This window comes from Monodon monoceros, unplaced genomic scaffold (genome assembly GCF_005190385.1).
Source record: "Monodon monoceros isolate NGI ecotype Baffin Bay Population unplaced genomic scaffold, NGI_Narwhal_1 Super_Scaffold_8, whole genome shotgun sequence".
NCBI lineage: Eukaryota > Metazoa > Chordata > Mammalia > Artiodactyla > Monodontidae > Monodon > Monodon monoceros.
In genome coordinates, this window is record NW_021703785.1 from 15,183,398 (window position 1) to 15,204,827 (window position 21,430).

Consider the following 21,430-nt stretch of genomic DNA (forward strand, 5'->3'; position numbering starts at 1 on the left):
ACGCGGGCCTCTCACTGTTGTGGCCTCTTCCGCTGCGAAGCACAGGCTCCGGACACGCAGGCCCAGCGGCCGTGGCGCACGGGCCCAGTTGCTCCGCGTCATGTGGGATCTTCCCGGACCGGGGCACGAACCCGTGTCCCCTGCATCGGCAGGCGGACTCTCAACCACTGCGCCACCAGGGGAGCCCCCAAAACAGGCTTCTTGATTCGTTTCATTTGAATGAGTATAGCTACCAACAAGTTGCAAGTTTTTATAGGTCCTCAGATTTCAAGAGCAACCGCACTATGCTAAAACCTCAGTCCAATTCCAAATCCCAGGAAGAGGATTCAGCTAGCCTATGGTGAGTCAGATGCACATCCTGTGGTCTGCCTGGGTGGGTCAACTTGGGGAGATGATAAAGGGTAGGGAAGTCTGGTCAGATAGAACAGTAAGTATTCACTACAATATATTTTGGTCCTCATTCCATGTTGGTACATTATTTTTAAAGGCTATATATCAGCCCATTGCATTGAAGAAGTGAGACAATACTAGTAGGCATTTAGATTGTATCCAGTTTTTCATTATAGCAATGAACATACTTATGTTTTTCTGCAATTATCTATATTATACATCATGAAATTTGGGGATCATAGAGTGGTGTGTACATTTGAACTTTTCATTATGTTACCACTTGGCCCCCCAAAATGGTTGTAACAAATGACACATCCACATATACTGGGTATTCCCATTCTTCTTAGACTTCACCAGCACATTATGTGGAAAACAAAAACAAAAAACCAAGATATTTATTCATCTGAATAAACAGTATTTACTGATGGTTTATTCTGTACCTGGCCTGGTCCTGAAGCCTTGGGATTATAGCAGGAAACAAAACAAAGGCCCTACCTTCATGGAACAGTAACAATGAGCAATTCAACATAAATGTTGAAGATGGCTATGGAGAAAAATAAAGAAGGGTAAAGTGGCTCGGCAGGGCTCAGGTACAGCTTGCTATTTTAACTGGAGTGATGATCAAGGAGGGACTCTCCACTAGGGTGGCATTCAAGCTGATACCTGAAAACTAGGAAGACATCTGAGGAAAGTGCACCCAAGCCCAAGAGAAGAAGCATGCCTGGGAAATGCAAGGAAGACCAAAGGAGAGCAGGGAGGCTGAGGCAGGGTGGGCAGTAGGGAGAGAACAGTAGGAAAGGATCTAAGGATAGGATCTAGGGAACATCTTTACCACGACTGCAAGCGGCCTGCACTGTCTGTAAATGGTGCCGACGAGAAAGTAAAAGGCCATTGTGCAATTCCAGCCTCCCATCTCCACAGTTTGCAAGAAGAGAACTAAGAGAACTGGAGTTCTCAGCTCAACCGGTGAGTAATCTGTGGAGATCGCTGTAGTTCAAGAATGAAAAGAAGGTAATCATTCCTAACGCCGACCACATGTGTAGCTAAGTAAAGCCTAATCCACGGTGGTGTCATTTGCCCCGGAACCTCTAAGACCCTACTTTCCCAGCTACCCCAGTCACTCCAATCCTCCGAGCTGTTGGCAGAGCTGCGCCTGCGCAGTGGCGCTGCGCGGACCGCACACCCGGAGGCCCCGCCCAGCCGTCAGTGGGCGGGGACAAGTCAGCCCGAGCTCCGGAAGCGACTGCTGCCTGCCCCGTTAACGTGTCGGGGGAGGGAGACGCGTCGCAAAAAGTCGTAGTGGAACTTCCTTACGATCTACAAACGTGGCGTTTTACGGTTCCAGTCCTTGCTGAGCTGGGAGATGTCGGCTGCGGGACGGCCCGAGCCCTTGCGTCCTCCCAACGGCTTTGCGAAGCGGGTCCTGGTGACCGGGGGTGCTGGTTTCATGTAGGTAACGGCGCCGCTGGCAGAGTAGTGGCTCCCCAGAAACCCCAACCTTTCCCTGCGCCTCTGTTTGCCCTTGGCAATTTGGGATCAGCTTCGGGGATCTGATTGACGGGGGAGGGTCTTAACGCACGACTAGGATCATCCACTTTCTCTCCACTTCCCGGCCTGCGAAGACGTGCGTGGCTCCTTTGAAACGACTTCTTTTAAACGCCTCCCAAACTAAGCAAAAGTGCTGTGGTACTGTCCACCTTTCTACCTGGCCCGAGAGGTACCTGTCACTCTTTTGAGTGCGCCCCCTTTGCAGTAAGCTTCTCACCAACTGCCCCAACCCGAGCCAAGGGCCCACGATACACAGGCCTTGGACGTATAGGCTCCATGAACCGGTTTTGGGATTATGATAAGGGTTTCATTTATTTAGCAGACTTAAAAAAATCCTCTGTCGGTGTTTTGACCTGTACTAGTCGTTTGAAGCCTCTTTCCCTCTCACACCCATATTTAATCAGCAAGTCTTCTCTCCTTCCAAAGAGACCACTTCTCATCCTCCTCCCCTGTTCTACCCTAGCCCCTGTTAATGTCTGCTTTTGCCTAGACTGCTACTGTAGCCTCCTGATTGGTCACACTGCTTCTACTCTTGTTCCCTTAAAGCCTGTTCTCACGCACAAGTCAGTGTTTATTAAGTAAATAAGTGCGTAATTTCACTCCAAAGATTCCTGTCGGACTTAGAATAAAATGTAAACTCTTTACCATATCTGGAAGACTCTCAGGTGTCAAAGCTCAAACCGGATCTCCTATCTTTCCACCTCTTGCTTTTCTGGGCCTCTTGCAGTTCCTGGCACCCAGGAGGCTAGTTTCCCCTATTTTGAGGCCTTTGAAATTGCTTCCTCTTTGCTTAGGCTATTTGCATCACTCAGTTCAGATGTTTACGCAGAGGTCACTTCCCCCCGGCCTTAGCTGAGCACCCTATCTAAAATAGCCCCTCTCCCAACTAACACACTTATCACTACCTGAAACTATATTGCATATTTGTGTTTACTTGCTTATTGCCTGCATCCCAACCCTAGGATGTAAACCGAGTGAGGGCAGAGACTGTGGTTCCCTCAACACCTGGAAGAATGCTTCCCCCCCACCATTAGTATACTAGATCACCTCTTCCAATCTGACAGTGGTTTGGAGGAGGGTACCAGGCAAGTTTCATTTAATGAAAAGGGGAGCATGGGCATAAAAGGGTGGAACAGTGCTGGTCCAGGAAAGGTACGTCCTAGAAAGTTCTGTGAAAGGGCTGTCAAGTTCAAACTCTGAATTTATAATTTGTTCCTAGGAGCCCAACGTTTTGGTGTATATGATAAAAATCTGGTGGATCATCTCACTGAGAGATGCCTCTGGCTCCATTTCAGGGTCCTCTAAAACCCACTGTGCCACTAACTTCAGGATGGTTTCAGCAGTTCTTAGCCTTGGAAACCTAGGTTTACCACTTTACACCACCAAATTCTTATACCAAGAAATAGCAATTGCAATAGGCTACTGTGAACATGGACAACTCCTATGCTCATAACAGCTTAATTTTTACATAGTTTATACCTGCAGTCTCTGAAAAGGCACATTGTTGTTTAAGTCCATCTGCAGTGAACACCACCCACTGTATTTATGATACTGCTTTACTACCACGCTCAAAGTATGCATGGACAGCATCATTTGGTTAATTATTTTCTTATACCCAGGACCAGTAAATTCTCTCTTCACCATAGTGTAAAGGGAGTGTAAGACTTTGTATATCAGTACTGTTGAGAAGATTAATGAAAAGTGTGGATGTGTATATATTCAGCATAGTTATATCATTTCTGTTATCTTGCAACAATTTGAAGGTATCTTTGAATGGATTCCTAATATTCAACAACTTAGGATAACGTTTGAGAATTTAAGGAAAAGGTTAAATTTTCTGCTAACAAGATACGCTTTTTTCTATAGTGCATCACATGTGATTGTCTCCTTAGTAGAAGATTATCCAAACTATATGATCATAAATCTAGACAAGGTAAGTTTTATAAAAATGAGCTCTGTGTTTAAAAAAAAAAGAGCCCTGTGTGCTGGAACTTATTTATATTTTTAAAAAGTATTAGAATCCTGTCCTGCTGATATCTTAGTTTTTTATTTAGTCATTTTAGCAGCTTAGGAGCCTATATAGTCATGTGTTCATACAGTTTGCAATCTTACATAAAGTCTTGAAACTTTTAAATTTGTTATGATAGCCCATAACGTAAAGGTTTTAAGTGCAGTATTTTTACTAAAAGAAAATCTTCACTCTGAATTCAGTATTTAGTGTAATCTTGTGATTATTAACATTTTTTGGCATTGAGATATTCTGATTATTTTATTATATGATTTTATAACTGCCACCTCCTGAAAATTATATATTTTAAAAACTAAAGTGCACGTAAATTAGTTTAGTTTTGAGAATTTTTCTGTAATAATTGGAAGTTCCCTGGAGATTCTGAAAGCCATGATTGGTAATCACTGTGTTGTTGACTTTAAACACAAGATACAATTAGTTACCTTAATTTTATAAAACATAATAGTAAAAAATATATATAGAGAGACAAAAAGTAATCTGTAAGTCTTAATAATTTTTGCCTGCCATAATATCATGGACAGTAATTTTTTCCTCCATCTGTATACACGGATTTACCAACAGTTAACTCAGGAAAAAGCATAATGAGTTACAATATGTGTAACACAGGTGTAATTGTATTCAATCACTAATTCCTTTTCAGTAAGGAATGGTGAACTCTTACAGCCTCCAGTGGCTGAGGGCAAATCTGGGCAGGAAAATTTTTTAAAGGAGAGGCTTATAAAAATTAATTTTTTTGTATTTTGAAAAGGTAACAAAATTACATATTTTTGTTTGGTTTTTACTTTTAAGATATCAGAAACTTCTAAAAACACTGAGAACAAACACTTTAAGAAGACACGTTTTTGTGTTATGATCAGAAATCTATAGTATTTTAAATAAATTGATATTTTATAGGAAAAGCTGTTATCATTTTTTGTGTTGTTTTTCCCCCATCCTTACTTATTTTAAGCTGGATTACTGTGCAAGCCTGAAGAATCTTGAAACCATTTCTAATAAACAAAATTACAAATTTATACAGGTATGGAAGTATTCTTATAGTTATATAATTATTTTTTACTGTGCCTCTTTAGTCATTTAGACATTATATCTTTCTACTTTGTAAACTTGTGGAATATGGGCTTGGAAGCATGCTTATTAAAGACCTTTTTAATTTCCAGAAGTACCATGTGCTATAGAGAATATTACTTGTAGATTGATACTACATATAAAGCTACATGTTATTTTTAGTGCCTTGGCAGATCTATGAGTAGCTGACTGAAATTCCATGGTGTGTGATTTTTAGGTCCTCACTAGCCTTCTTCATAAGGCCTTGCTGGTATTTAAAGAGATTGGTATAAAGTAGGGTATTACTCGGGCCAGTCAGTAGTCAAAAACCCCACCATACAAGCCCATGGTAGTCCAAAGTATAAACCAAGCAGCCAGGTCGCGGTACGCGGGCCTCTCACTGTTGTGGCCTCCCCCGTTGCGGAGCACAGGCTCAGCGGCCATGGCTCACGGGCCCAGCTGCTCCGCGGCATGTGGGATCTTCCCGGACCAGGGCACAAACCCGTGTCCCCTGCATCGGCAGGCGGACTCTCAACCACTGCGCCACCAGGGAAGCCCTGATTTATGTTTTTTAAAGTGATTCTATAAACTCTCTTTTTAACCACAAATCTTAAAGAATATACTAAGCAAACATTTCATAATTTTTTTCTTCTATCTCAAAGTGTCTCCTTTAGTCACTGAAGAATTGTTGAGAATACGTATTTTTAGAACTAACGTACATGTAACATTAAAAATACTCATAAGTTTACTTAGTTGTGGTGAAATCCATCATTCCAGTCGTTATACTTACTTTGAATATATTTCAATAGTGGTTATCTCAAACTTTTAAAAGTATGTTTAAATTTTTTCCTGTTAACATAGTTACCTTAGGTTGGCAAGAATGTTAAGAAAAAAAGCTGGCACAGTCCACAGAAGTAGTTGGTGCTCAGAAAAATACCGTTTTAGACACTTATTTGCAAAAACATATTTTGAATTGAATATCTGGTATCCTAGGATGCTGAAGAAATACCTCATTACTGTATTTGACCCCTCAGTTGAATTTTCAAGATATTCTCTTTTATACCTGGGGGAGGGGATTAATTTTTTTTCTTATCATGTTTTTGTTCATGAAGTAAAATGGGTATTATGGTTGGGAGTGCTCAATGAAACTTAGTTTTTCATGTTTGTTTTTTTATATAGGGTGACATATGTGATTCTCACTTCGTGAAACTACTTTTTGAAACAGAGAAAATAGACATAGTACTACATTTTGCTGCACAAACACATGTAGGTAAGCATTGTTTAATGATGGGCAGATGTTTTTTTCCAGTGGCTAACTAGCCAAAATCAAGGTCCAATAACGGGGTTGAACAAGTAGGTACTTAATGTATGTGAAAGAACATATACCATGTTTTACCAGAAAAGCCCGTAGTCACTCTGTCATCTAGATACTTGGTGCTATTCAGATCCCTTGTGTTAGCGTAGGGTAAAATGTAACCTTGAATGTTATCTTAAAACTGAGTTTAGCCAAATCCAGAATTAGTGATTACTTCTGGGGAAATGGGCCTTCAGCTATATTTTTATGTTGTTTTTCTTAAGGTGGGGGGTAGATACACAGTTGAACATTATATTGTTATCTGTACTGTTTTGTCCTAAGATAATCTTCTAATAATTTGTCTAACATTGTATATTGTGAAATGTAATATATATTCAGAAGAATTTAGAAGTAAGGTTAAATGAATAATGATAATGTGAATACTCATGTAGCCATCACCTAAACAAAAGAATGTTGCTGAACCCTCTTTAGTAGTAGTATTACCACTGCCTTGTTACCTGATTTTTAAGTTATAATTTCCCTTGGTGTTCCCTGCAGTTTTACTGTCTCTGTATTTATCTCTAAACAGTATAGGTTAGTTTTGCCTGTTTTTAGATTTTATAAAGATGCATATATAAAATAACATGAAGGGTTTTTGGTCTTGCTTTTTCATCCTTGGAGATTCATCCATGCAGTTGGGTGTAGGTATAATTCGTTCCTTGTCAGTGACATACAATATTCCATTCTAAGTATACACCACAATTCCTGTGTCTGTTTTACTCTTGATGGACATTTGGATTGTTTGCACATTGGAGCAATTTTGAACCATACTACCATGAGCATTCTTACACATGCATCTTGGTACACATAGATACACATTTCTCTCAATATATAACTGGAATTGTAAGATCTGCACACTTCAACATGGAGATAATTTCCAACTGTATTCCAAAGCAGTTATACCAGTTTCTTCTCCTGCAGGAGTATATGAGGCCTTCTGTTATTCTAGATCTCACCAAAGCTTAGTTGTGTCAGTCTTTTCCATTTTTGTCAATCTGAGTAGTGTGTAGAGTGGCATCTGATTGTGCTTTTAATTTGTATTTCCCTGATTACTGATGAAGCTGTGTACTTTTTATATGTTTATTAATAATTTCAGTTTCTTCTTTTGTGAAATGCTGTTGAAATCTTTTGCCCATTTAAAAAATTTTAAATCAGTTCTCATTGATTTGTTGGAATATATATATATATGTGTGTATATATATATATGTGTGTGTGTGTGTGTGTGTGTATATACACACACACACATTGGATACTAGTCCTTTGTTATGTGTATTATATATATATCTTCTCCCACTCTGTGGCTTATTTTTTCATCATTTTGCTAGTGTGTTTTGATGAACAGATGTTCTTATATAAATTCTCAGTGAATTTATATATCTTTTATGGTATGGTGAATGCTTTTTGGGTCTTAAGAAATTCTCTTTTACCCCAAGGTCATGAAGATATTCTTCTGTGTTATCTTTGAAAAGCTTTATAGTTTTGCCTTTCACATTTAGATTTGTAATCCATCTGAAACTCATTTTTATATGCAGTATTAGATAAGAATCCAATTTCATTTTTTTCTATTTGGATGCCAATTGGACCTCTACCACTTATGGGAAAGTTCACCAGTTTCCACTGCGCTGTCATGTATCAAGCATCTATATGAGTATCTGTTTCTCAACTCCCCGTTTGTCTTATCTGTCTGTGCCTGTGCTGATCACACAGTATATTGACTAATGTAGTGTTTTCATATCTGGTAGAACAAATCCTTTTACTTGGTTAACGATAAAGTGGTTTTCCTTCCAACAGTTTATGAGATGCTTACCAGTACTTCCTGTTGTCAATCTTTGGTGGTTTTATTATATTTTTCCCTGATTATGAATGATGTTAAAAACCTTTGCATTTGTTTACTGGATTATCCTCCTCCCTTTGCTATTTGTATATCTCTTTAGAAGGTTTCTGTGTAAGTCTGTTTACCACTTTCAAGTGGGTTGTCAGTTTTTTCCTTACAGATTTTTATAAGTCCTTTATATATTCTGAATTCAAACCTTTTCCACTACCTTTTTTCCAATCTGTGATTTGCCTTTTCACTTCCTTTCTATTTTATTTTATCTCATCTCACCTCACCCCACCTCAACTCACATCACCTCACCTCACCTCACCTCAGCTGCGTTGTGCGATCTGAGTTCCCCAACCAGGGATTGAACCCAGGCCTTTGGCAGTGAGAGTGCTAAGTCCTAACAAGCAGACTGCCAGGAATTTCCCTGCCTTTTCACTTTCTTAATGATATCTTTTGATGATTTGAAATTCTTCATTTCAGTGTAGTCCAGTTTATCAGCCTTTTCCTTTATGGTCAGTGCTCTTTGCGTTCTGTGTAAGAACTCTTTTCCTACCTCCAAGGTCATGCAGATATTCTCTTATATTCTCTTCATAAAAGTTATTGTTTTGCCTTCTACATTCAGATATTTTCCCCATATGAATATTAGTTTGACCCAGCACCATTTATTGAAAGAATCAACCTTTCCCCATTGCCACCTTTGTTGGAGATCAAGTACCCATATATGCATGGTTCTGTTTCTGGGCTCCTGTTCTGTTCCATTGGTCTTTGTCTATCCTTATGCCATGACCACACTGTAATTACTGTAACTTTATAATAATTCTTGATACCAGCAAAGCAAACCCTCCTACCTTTTAGTTCCAAAATTTTTTAAAATTTAAAAGCATTTAAAATTTTAGATGTATCATTTCTTTTTTGAATTAAAAAAAAGTGTTTCCTGCAGTATAGCACTGATAGTTTTCTGGGTTCTAAGAATTCACATGTACTACGTAATTTGGGTTTAAAGAAATCATAAGTAGCAATGCACCTTATGTTATTTTTAACACCATTGCAGTTGTGGTGAATGAAGAAAAGTGAATAGAGCTTTCCTTAAGCCTGAGTCTACTGTTTAATATTTGCTTTGTCCCTTGAGTGGAATTCTTCTAGCTTTTTCTTCTTTTTTTTTAGATCTTTCATTTGTCCGTGCCTTTGAGTTTACGTATGTTAATGTTTATGGCACTCACGTTTTGCTAAGTGCTGCTTATGAAGCCAGAGTGGAGAAATTTATTTATGTCAGCACAGATGAGGTCTATGGAGGCAGTCTTGATAAGGTGAGCTTAGAAAATGACTGTTTCGGACTTCCCTGGTGGCGCAGTGGTTAGGAGTCCGCCTGCCAATGTAGGGGACATGGGTTCGAGCCCTGGTCCGGCAAGATCCCACATGCCGCAGAGCAGCTAAGCCCGTGTGCCACAACTACTGAGCCCATGCGCCACAACTACTTTTTTTTTTTAAATAATTTTTAATATTTTTTTATTTATGGCTGCATTGGGTCTTTGTTGCTGCACACAGACTTTCTCTAGTTGTGGCAAGCGGGGGCTACTCTTCATTGCGGTGCGCAGGCTTCTCATTGCAGTGGCTTCTCTTGTTGCAGAGCACGGGCTCTAGGCGCGTGGGCGTCAGTAGTTGCAGCACGTGGGCTCAGTAGTTGTGGCTTACGGGCTCTAGAGCACAGGCTCAGTAACTGCAGAGCATGGACTTAGTTGCTCCGCAGCATATGGGATCTTCCCAGACCAGGGCTCGAACCCATGTCCCCTGCATTGGCAGGATTCTTAACCACTGAGCCACTAGGGAAGCCCTGTGCCACAACTACTGAAGCCTGCGCACCTAGAGCCCTTGCTCCGCAACAAGAGAAGCCACCGCAATGAGATGCCTGCGCACCGCAATGAAGAGTAGACCCCGCTCACCGCAACTAGAGAAAGCCCGCGCGCAGCAACGAAGACCCAACGCAGCCAAAAATAAATAAAACAGATATTATAAAAAGAAAATGACTGTTTCACCTACTTGCCCCATACCACCACACAAACCTGTCTTATGAAAACCTACTCTGGACTTTTTTCGTCTTCTGATTATACACTTACGGGATTCCCCAGAATATTATTCCGTTGTGTCTTCTGTTCAAATCAAATAGTACCACCCCAAATGGGGAACGACAGCCTAGTCTGGTACAGATTTATATATGTAATTTGACCGACATATTTTGCAAGCGAACAGCAGCTTTTCCCTGACCACCCAGTCTTACCTCATGAATGTCATTCCCATGGGCCAAAGCATGTGTAAGTTACGCTGCAGCATAAGGCCTGTCTCCCTTCTCTTCCACTCAGCAAAGCATATTGTACTGTCAAGGAGTGAGTGTGAATTGTTGTAGAAACTGGAATCTGTTCTCCTTTGTTAATCATTTGTAAACATTACACTTTTTATGCAAAGAGAGGCTCCATTCTCCAGTCTGTATTTTTCATAGTCAGTGTTTACAATGACCTCATTTTGTTTTGTTTTATTTTTTAAATGCACTTATTTACCAAAACACGTACATAGTGGGAAAAAAACCAAGTAGTTTGAAAAGACTTATAATGAGTAAAAGCAGACCCTGACCACTTCTCCTCAGTGCCCAATCCCACTTCTGAGGAACAACCATTTGCAAACTCTCTTTGCAGCTTTTATCAGGTAAGCTTGTACTCCTGTCAGCCTACATCAGATCTGACACAGTAGCCAGAATGCTTTTTAAAATATAAGTCAGATCATGATATTACTGTCATCAAAACCCATCAGTGTTTTGACAGTGGCCTTCAAGGTTCCACATGCTCTGGCCTCTGGCTTTCAGACCTCATCTCACATTGCTCTTCCCTCACACTAGCCTCCTTGTAGTTCCATTGGACACAGTCTGTCTCAGGGCCTTTGCACTTGCTGTTCTGTCTGCCTGCCTTACAGGGTTGTTATGAACTTTAAAGAAGTTACTGCATGTAAAGTGCTTAGAAAAATGCCAGGCACATAGTTGGGTTTCAATAAATTTTTTTTTTTTTTTTGGCTGCGTTGGGTCTTTGTTGCTCTGCGGGCTTTCTCTAGTTGCGGCGAGTGGGGGCTACTCTTCCTTGCGGTACGTGGGCTTCTCAGTGCGATGGCTTCTCTTGTTGCGGAGCGTGGGCTCTAGGTGCGCAGGCCTCAGTAGTTGCAGCGCGTGGGCTCAGCAGTTGTGGCTCGCGGGATCTAGAGCGCAGGCTCAGTAGTCATGGCGCACTGGCTTAGTTGCTCCACGACATGTGGGATCTTCCTGGACCAGGGATCGAACCCGTATCCCCTGCATTGGCAGGATTCTTAACCACTGCACCACCAGGGACGTCCTCAATAAATGTTTTTTAAATGTACTGATTTACATTTCAAGTTTGTAATATGTTCTCCGATTTTTCTACTTAGAAAGTATACCTTATACTTATTTTTTAATATGTCTTTTTAAAATTAGGAATTTGATGAATCTTCTCCCAAACAACCTACAAATCCTTATGCATCATCTAAAGCAGCTGCTGAGTGTTTTGTACAGTCTTACTGGGAACGATACAGGGTAAGAACTGACCTCAGAAACTCCAGAATCATTTTTCTTTGGACTTAGGTGTTAAAACTCCAAGTTAGCATTAGCAACATTTCATTTTTAGGATGGCAGACATAGATTAAGAAAAGTTATATATTAAGGAATTTTAAAAACTGATTTCCAATATTGTGTGGACAAAGCAGGGACCTGCTTCTTATCCAGTTCATCATTTAAAGGAATAATTTATGTATATATTTTTTTCTGCTTCACTAATAGGTAGAGTGTTACAGCTAGAGTGAAGAGCCCTGTTGGAATGTCCTGATTCCCAGGAGTCCTCTGAGTGAAGGAAGACAGTGGGAGGGCAGATTCCCTTACCAGCCACTGCTCCTCTCGGCCCCTCATGAAAAGGAGATAGATTTACCCCAGTGGCTGTGTCAGTGTCCGTGCAGGAGCCCTGCCCACTATGAATCATCAGCTGGAACCCCTGCACTTGGCTTCCCACCGATCTTCCAGAATTATTAGGGACTGGGTCAGAAAGGCGAACCAAGGGATTGCTTCAGCTTCTCTAGCCTTTTGTGTTCCAGTAGCACTGGTCTTTTCCCTCCACGGATGCTCTTTTTATTTGTAAGGGTTGGTCCAACAGAGAAAGCCAACTTGAAGTTTAACATCTCAGGTGGTCTCTGAAAGAATCAGGTAGAAATGTCCTTAATTTCCTGCTATCAGACCTACAAACCCGCCTCCATCTGTATTCATCCTTCCCTTGTCTCAGTGAAGACACTATTCCTCTTCTTCCTTTTGGAACCTCTGCCTTTATCTGAGTCCCGTCCTCTCCTGTCTTTTCAGGAACCTTACATTAGAAAAAAAATCCCTTTGCTTCTGTCCTTAAGGTGTGTGGAATTATTCAGTCAAAAGTGCCCATATGTTAAAACTGCTTATCTTTAGATAATCATTATTATTGGACCCTTCCATTACCTTAATGTCGAACTCTCTTTAAGTTTCCAGTTGTCATCACACGAAGCAGTAATGTTTATGGACCACATCAATATCCAGAAAAGGTACATTTTACTTTTGAATTCCTGATGTGTTTTAGTGATTGTAACTTCTCATTATTTAAAATAATCCCTCTTCAGTTATTTGTCCAAAGAATTTATGTTGCAATTAACCGTAATTATAAATACTTTATAGGCCACATACAAATCTCATCATGTTTAGAGTTTGAAAACTTGAGTTTAAGTCTCAACTTGATACTCACCAGCTGGGATGACCTTAGGTCCTTTGAGCATTGTCTTTAAATCAACGGGTAATGATAATACTTAGGAAGGATTTTGAAGAGTCCAGTGAGATGATGTATGTGAAATGCCTTGTACTTTGCAGGATTCTAAAACACTATAGAGTACTCCCATCACTGCTGTCACACCAGTGAAGACTCCTTCCTAGTATGCAGTCAGACCATATGTCAGGCTGTACAGAAACGTAGACACTAGTTAGAGAGTGATGCAGGAAGCTTGTACATAAACTTGTCTTAAAGGCAGCCGATTAGCTGTTCCCCAACTCCTCTGTATTGTTGCAGGCCTGAATGTCATCCAGAAAGTAGTTTAGCAAATAAAGAAATGTAGTTAAAAGGCGGAAAATGTGTGTGGTTGATTCTGTATCATTAAGCCCAATGTTAAGTAACTACTAGTCTCACTGCCTAAATTTACTTATTTATTTATTTATTAAAATTTGTATCGGAGTATAGTTGATTTACAATGTTGTGTTAGTTTCAGGTGTACAGCAGAGTGAATCAGTTATACATATATCTCACTGCCTAAATTTAGAGCTGGGTTTTCTCACTTCTTAGCCGCTGGTTGCCTTGATCTGTCTGCCCAAAGGAAAGGGCCAGATCATGATCTGCTGATATTAATATATATTTGGCTTAATTTTTTAACACTTATTATAAATTTAATAATTTCTTATCACCGTGTTTGACACAAATTTTCTTTGAATCCAGTGGCACTGGAATTACTTTTTATTAATTTCACAAGCACTTATTGAATAAGTACTGTATGTAAAGTAAAAAGTATATGATTCCTGCTCGTATGAAATCAACACAAAAGTGAGCTTGCAGTGAGAGAAAACTGTTCAGGAAGATTTCTTCTGAACTTTTTCACTATTTATATCATTTTATCTTCATTTTTATCTAGCAAATAACTCGTATTTGTGAAATAGGAAATGATCTTACAGTTCTTTTACTTATCAAAATTATAATAAGTGTTTCTTGAACTCCTGATAAGAATTAGAATTTGCCCATAAGTGTATTTCTTAGCAATAATAATCTTTTAATCTTACGATGAGTTCAGGTTTATATTAATGAATGAATTTCCAAAGTCTGAAATGATAATTTAAATATTCTTTTAGGTTATTCCAAAATTTATATCTTTACTTCAACACAACAGGAAATGGTATGTTATTTACCTTTGTACCCATGTTTTTCTGGTATGCTAGAGTATTTAGTGTCAGTGTTTCTTGAAAATCATAAAGTGTTAGAGTTGGAGGCCTTAGGATTTAATGTCCCAACAAATTTAAGAATTCCTTCTACAGTCAGTGTAATAGTTTAAACAATAATTGTAAAGTATAATTCATCTTTATAATTTGATTACTAAGATAATTTTAATTCTTAAATAATCCATCCTAAAACTTTGAGTTATAGCGTTAAAATTTGTCATCTATCTTTACATAATTTTACTTTTTCAAAAGATTTAATTGAACTGTAGATAGTCTTCAAAGTGACCTTAAGGTATAAAATTGATGAATAAATATTTCTGCAGGGGTCACTTACATGTTTGCCGCTTTCCTAGTGAGCACCCACAGTGGGTTTGGAGGTCAGTTAAGAATTATGGATAAAATCTGGAAGTCATGAGAATTTGTATTTTCAGTAAGAGATGTCTAGGATCTTCATGGGAATTGCCTTCTCTGGAATTGTACCCAATCATTGCCTTACCCTGGTTTGGGAGAGCTTACTTTTTTTTTTACACTTTATGATTCCCTTTCATTTCACCTTTTTAGCTGCATTCATGGATCAGGGCTTCAAACAAGAAACTTCCTTTATGCTACTGATGTAGTAGAAGCATTTCTCACTGTCCTCAAAAAGGGAAAACCCGGTGAAATTTATAACATTGGAACCAATTTTGAAATGTCAGTTCTCCAGCTTGCCAAAGAACTAATACAACTGGTATGTATATATTATAAAAGGGTAGTATTTTCAAAATGGTCACTAAATTAGTGGCAGTAATCACTAATTTTGTCAAAATCAACAATTTACACCTTTGAAAAGTGAACCGGTAAAAAAAAGAACTTCATAATTCCATATGTATGCAGAGATGTGTCATTATTTGAAGCTGCATCACTCATTTAGTCGCAGCTTTTCAGGAAAACAATTCCACAATGTTAAATGTGCATACCCATTGTAAGACATATTCAGTTTCAGAAAATCGAATGTTAAATTGTGTGTCCTAGAATCAAGGAACATTGATATATAGATTAATAGTTATGAGTGTTTTTATGTACTAGTGAGCATCGATTATAAATCTCAGGATTCAGTAAAAAGAGCGACTGAACGAATGGAAAACTTGTTTTCCTTTACACTACTCACAGAACACTCTGTCCTCCAAACGTGTGAGTTTTCCACGCCCAGCAATTCTCAGACACCAGCTCGGTGTCCTACTATTTAACTCAGTTCTGACATTATCTATCTGGAGATGGTGTCAGATCCCACAGGTTAAGGGCTCAGTCTCACAAGACTGCCCTCACTTCACATGTCAACCCCAAGACCTGGCTGTCACCTGTGCTTTTGATCAACGAGGTATAAGTCTGACGTAATTTGCAACAGGGCCTCACAGAATTTAGGAAAACAGTTTACCCACTAGATTACCAGTTTATTACAAAGGATGGAGGAGATGCATAGGGCAAGACGTGAGGGAAAGGGTGTGGAGCTTCCTGCCCTCTCCGGGTGTGCCACCTTCCCAGCACCTCCGTGTGTTCAGCAGCCTGGAAGCTCTCCTCTTGGGTTTTTATGGAGGCTTCATTAAGTAGGCATGATTGATTGAGTCATGGCCACTGACGATTAGTTCCACTTCTGGTCCCCTTCCCCTCCCTGGAGGTGGGGGCAGGGAGGCTGAGTTCCATCTCTCCAATCACATGGTTGGTTCCCTTGGCAAGCAGTCTTCATCCTTAGGTACTTTCCAAAAATCACGTATTAACCTGAACTCTGGTGTGGTTGAAAGGAACTTACGAACAGCAAAAGACACCTTTATCTCTCATCACCAGGAAGTTCCAAAGGTTTTAGGAACTCTGTGCCAGGAGCAGGGATGAACACCAAATATATATTTCTTATTTTAAATCGCAATATCACACTGAGTAATAACCAAAAGCCAAAAAAATTCATTTTCTCCTATAGTTTATATAATGTGTATTCTCTCTGAGCTTCAGATGGAATTCAGGTTATAAAGTATGGAAAGTGTTAATAAAATGCTATTCGTCTTAGCTGTCTTACCCACTTGGAGGAGGTTGTTTTTCTTGTCTTTTGAATCAGTTGTTGAATACCATTTTCTGGTCTCACTTTATAATTTGACTCAAAATTTCTCCATTTTGACAGATCAAAGAGACCAATTCAGAGTCTGAAATGGAAAACTGGGTTGATTATGTTAATGATAGGTGAGTAACAAGTTAAAATATTGGGGAAAGGTTGTGAAATCTAGGTACTTATAAGATTTTAAAATGTATGGACTTAGCCAGAAAAGTTTACCTTTTTTGAGTTTTCTGCTAGAATGTTTTTTCCTGATAATAAATGTCATAACAATAAACTGTAGCATTATTATTAGCTGTGTGACTTAAAGAAAGTTATTTACCCTTTCCAAGTCTGAGATTTCCTTGAGTGTGAAATAGGGATAATAATATCTTGCCTATGGAAGTATTTTAGATGAATTTCTTTTTCTTTTTTTTTGCGGCACACGGGCCTGTCACCGCTGTGGCCTCTCGCGCTGCGGAGCACAGGCTCCGGACGCGCAGGCTCAGCGGCCATGGCTCACGGGCTCAGCCGCTCCGCGGCCTGTGGGATCTTCCCGCACCGGGGCACGAACCCGTGTCCCCTGAATCGGCAGGCAGACTCTTTACCACTGCGCCACCAGGGAAGCCCTGGAAGTATTTTAAAATTTATAATGTATATAAACTACCAGACCCAGGGCATGGAACATGAGTCCTAACAAGTTTATGTGTATTTATTCATTCATTCATCAAACATTTAGGTATGACACATTGCATTCATACCTAGATTGTGGTTGAAATGAGAAAAGGGTAAGCCACAGAGAGGGTTAGGCTTCTGGGTTATAGAGGATTTTTAACATATACTTTATTTTACAAATATATAAGTGTGTCAGCAGGGAGAATTTTTTGAGAGAAAATTTGAATTATGGACACACATTATTTCTCTCAATATTTAAATTTGTAAATAGGGAATTTCCTGGTGGTCCAGTGGTTAGGACTCCACGCTTTCACTGCCGAGGGCCTGAGTTCAATCCCTAGTCTGGGAACGAAGATCCCTCAAGCCATGCAGCAGGGCCAAAAATAAATACATTTGTAAATTTATATCCACAGTATCATTTTAAATCTGTTTTGTTTTCCAAGACCTACCAATGACATGAGATATCCAATGAAATCAGAAAAAATACATGGCTTAGGATGGAGACCTAAAGTGCCTTGGAAAGAAGGAATAAAGAAAACAAGTATGTTATGAATTGATCATTTGCGGGGAGGGGGAGAATCAGAAAAATTTTAAGGCACTAATTTATTTTAGGACGCTACAGACAGTGTTGTGGTGAATCACTTTCACTTTCCAAATTTTTACATTTAATGTATTTCTGACGTTAGTGGTTAAGTATCCTGAATTATAGGCTAACTTCCGATTAGGCGTCCTTTGTCTTGCTAGCATTTATCAGATGCCTATTTCGTTGGATGCTCATTTTCTCACATCCTTGAGAGTTATGTGTTTTACAATCGCTAGTGTCTTATAATTATCATTTCACCTTTTTTTCTTTCTTACTAATATGTAAAGTAATGGTCCATCTTAAGAGCAGGCATCTGAGATTTGGTGAAATAGAGACAGTTGCCATCTTTGAGCGTCTTGAGTCTTTTTATACTGAAACAAATAGGAAGCAAATTTAGTATGTGCAGAAATAGCTATTAAAATAAGTGTATATATAGTCTGTGCATATATGTTAAATTCTGTTTAGAAATGTACTCAAGAGAAAAGATACCCAAGTGTAGGAAAAAGTCTCAGTTCAGAGCTTGACATACAAAATATTTGTGTTGAATTTGAAAAAGCAAATTCAGGGACTTCCCTGGTGGTCCAGTGGTTAGGACTCCGTGCTTTCACTGCTGTGGGCCCCGGTCAGGAAACTAAGATTTTGTAAGCTGCGCACACAGCGCAGCCAAAAAAATAAAAGCAAATTCAAAGATAATTTATTATTTTTCAACTAAAAAAACTTTAATAGGATAGCAACATAAAATAATTTTACATATTAACAAAAGGAAGTTGACATCATCTCACTGTGCCTATCATGCAGTATTGTGATGTTTACATGAACAAAATACTACACTTTTTTTCCTATGACTTTAAACTCAGTACCAGTGACTTATCTCCCTTTCACCCTGAATTCCCTAAAATTCGAATGTTTTAATACTTGTACCAGCAAATTCAGTATTGAAGGACTTTTGAAGTTAAAAAGAAAAAAATTGTTGATTTTTAAATCTGCGTTTTCAGGTGATGAAATAGCTTCTGATTAACATCATTGGTTAGTTCAAAATCAAATTGTTTTCGTCATTAGGCAATACTTGCCTACACGTTAGCTGACGGGCAGGGCTTTTCTTAGCAGGGACTCAGTAAATATTGGTTAACTGATGTTTAGTTTTTTATTTTTGTCTTTTTATCAGTTGAGTGGTACAGAGAGAATTTTCACAACTGGAAGAATGCAGAAAAGGCATTAGAACCCTTTCCAGTATAACCACCGTGTGTATAGTCGGGACAGTTTTCAGAGAAAGAAGAAACTTATCCTACCTCAACAAATGATATGAAATCAAGCGACCAAATGAAGTGTTCTCTTTTCATTTGGAATTAGATTATGACTTTTTGTATAAAATTCAAATGTAAAATGCCTCAGTCTTTAGAAGAGGTTCAGTATTAGCATAGGATTTAAATATCAAAATTCTCTCAGAAACCTTTTCTCCTAAAAAGTAGGAACCAGTAAGCATAGAAAGACTCTTCTGTAGGTGTGGCCAGGAAGGAGGAATCTCCTGGTTCTGAGAACAAGGACAGGTAATAGCTCTGGGCAGATGACAGCCTTCGCTGGCACTGAACTCAGCTTCCCATCCTTTCCCACTGCCTAGACAGTCTCTGAAGTTTTTTAGGCAGTATAGGATGAGCCTTTTGCCCTAATTTATCTTTTTAAGGTCTGATGTGCTACAATTGCTTTAAAAATGGAACAAATGGAAGCATATCTAGCACTTTTTATTTGATAATTTTGTACAATTAAGTTAAATATTTTTTAAAAGAAGGATGTCGTTTTTATATTTTCAAAATTGGTCATTGAACTATGTAAGTAATCTTGTATCAGAGAAATTTTATCATGTATTTACTGTTTAAAATGATTTTATTTATAAAATTATCAACACTTTATTAATGTATTATGTGGCTTTTTTAAAAGTAATGTATGTTTTTGTTTTGCTGTAAAAAATTTTTTTAAATACTTGATTATCATGTATTTTTAGTTCCTCTCTTCCCTAAAGACTTTAAGATGATTTGAAAAGGTAACTGATTGGATATTACATTCAGAAAAGGGAAAGGGTCAAAGACTATGCCCAGCTTTCTGGCCTCAGTGTGTGACTGGTGCCTTGTTTTCTCTGTGGAGTAGGAAGCAAGGTTATTAACTCAGAGGTGGTTGAAGGAGGGCGATAGGAGTGGCATAAGGGCCTGGGGCATGTGGAGACTGGGAAAAGTGTAGTAAGCAGATTGAAAATTAGTAAGGGGATTTGCCAAACAGGAGTGAAACACTAACTGAGGCCGAACACTGTAATTGCAGAATTCTGCTATGTGTCGAAATAGATTGAGCCAGAGCTGGGCTCAGTGTGAGGCCCAGGGACTAGAGTTGAGTGACATTGACTGAAATGATGGTCCCTGGTCTTAGGTGTGTAGGGAAGAAATGCTTCTTGGAGGTAGTCTGTAGCTCTAGAGAAAATGGAGAGGGGAGAGGGCCGAAGGGAGTGGGGGTACGATCTCAGGGAGGCAACTGTAGGAAGTTACAGGCAGAAAATGGGACCAACTGAGAGCAAATAGTCTTTGGTGAAGTTTGGTCATTGAGGGTAGCTGACAAAATAAAAACACTTGTTCTGTGTCATTTGTTCTTGCACATATTTTTGTGATCCTTCAGGCAGTGAAAATACTCTATATGATGATGTCCATATGTCAATTTACATTTATCCAAACCCACAGAATGGATATATAACACCAAGAGTGAACCCTAAGATAAACTGTGTCCTTGGGGTGATTATGGTATGTCAATTTGGATTCATCCTTGGTTAAAAAAAAAAGCACCATTCTGGTGAATGATGTTGATAATGAGGGAGACTATGCATATGTAGGGACAAGGGAGTACATGAGAAATCTCTGTACCTCCCTCTCAATTTTGTGATAAACCTAAAACTCTAAAAAAATTGTCTTAAAATTAAAAAAAAAGAAAAGAACAACCTTAGAAAAGAAATCAGCTAAGTTGAAAGCTTTTGGTCTCCAAGAGCCCTCTGAAAGCTGCCCTTTCCTCCCTGCTCTATACTCAACTTGCCGCCATCTGCTTCCATTCCGCCTCCGCTGCAAGAGTTATCCCTGTAGTCGCCAGCCTCAGAAACCCTCCTGAGAAATGTCATCTACTCTCATCGCTTTAATTACCATCTTTTTTTTTTTTTCTTTTTCCAATTTCAATTCCTTATCTCTATGCCAGGATCTCTTTTCTGAGCTTCTGATCTCCAGTTTGAAATCAGTTTGATAGGGCCTCAAAAATTTAAACATAGAATTACCATATGATCCAGCAATTCTCCTCCTAGGTATATATCCCAAAGACTTGAAAGCCGTATCTCAAACAGGTATACTTGTACACCAATGTTCACTGCAGCATTATTCACAATAGCCAGGTGGAAAGTACCCGTATGTACATCTACAGATGAATGGATAAATAAGATGTGGTCTATACAAACAGTGGAATAGTATGATTCCACTTGTATGAAGAACCTAGAGTAGGCAAATTCATAGACACAGGAAGGATAATAGAGGTTTACCAGGGCCTGCGGGAGAGGGGGAAAGTGGGGAGTTATTGTTTAATGGGTACAGACTTTCTGTTTGGGATGATGAAAAAGTTCTGAAAGTGGATAATGGTGATGGTTGCACAACACTGAATGCACTTAATGCCACAGAATTGTACACTTAAAAATAGTTAACATGGTACATTTTTTAATGTATATTTTAGCATAATAATTTTTAAAAATGTGTACCTAGACCAACAGCATTTTTATCAGTTGCTAGAGCTGCAAGTTCCTGGACTCCATCCCAGACTTACAGAATCAGAAGCTTTGGGGAGAGGGCCCAGTGATTCTGATGCACACTAATGT

General features: G+C 39.1%; 1 protein-coding gene across 1 annotated transcript; it reads left to right on the top strand.

Moving 5' to 3' along the window:
* The first annotated feature begins 1,743 nt into the window (after nt 1-1,743).
* TGDS (TDP-glucose 4,6-dehydratase) lies at nt 1,744-21,132 on the top strand. Its single transcript, XM_029210360.1, has 12 exons — nt 1,744-1,839; nt 3,805-3,871; nt 4,917-4,985; nt 6,191-6,281; nt 9,352-9,494; nt 11,678-11,776; nt 12,739-12,798; nt 14,141-14,184; nt 14,789-14,954; nt 16,377-16,435; nt 17,405-17,502; nt 18,710-21,132. Exons 1-12 carry the CDS (start codon nt 1,754-1,756, stop codon nt 18,778-18,780), a joined length of 1,053 nt encoding a protein of 350 aa, XP_029066193.1. The 5' UTR covers nt 1,744-1,753; the 3' UTR covers nt 18,781-21,132.
* The last annotated feature ends 298 nt before the right edge of the window (nt 21,133-21,430 follow it).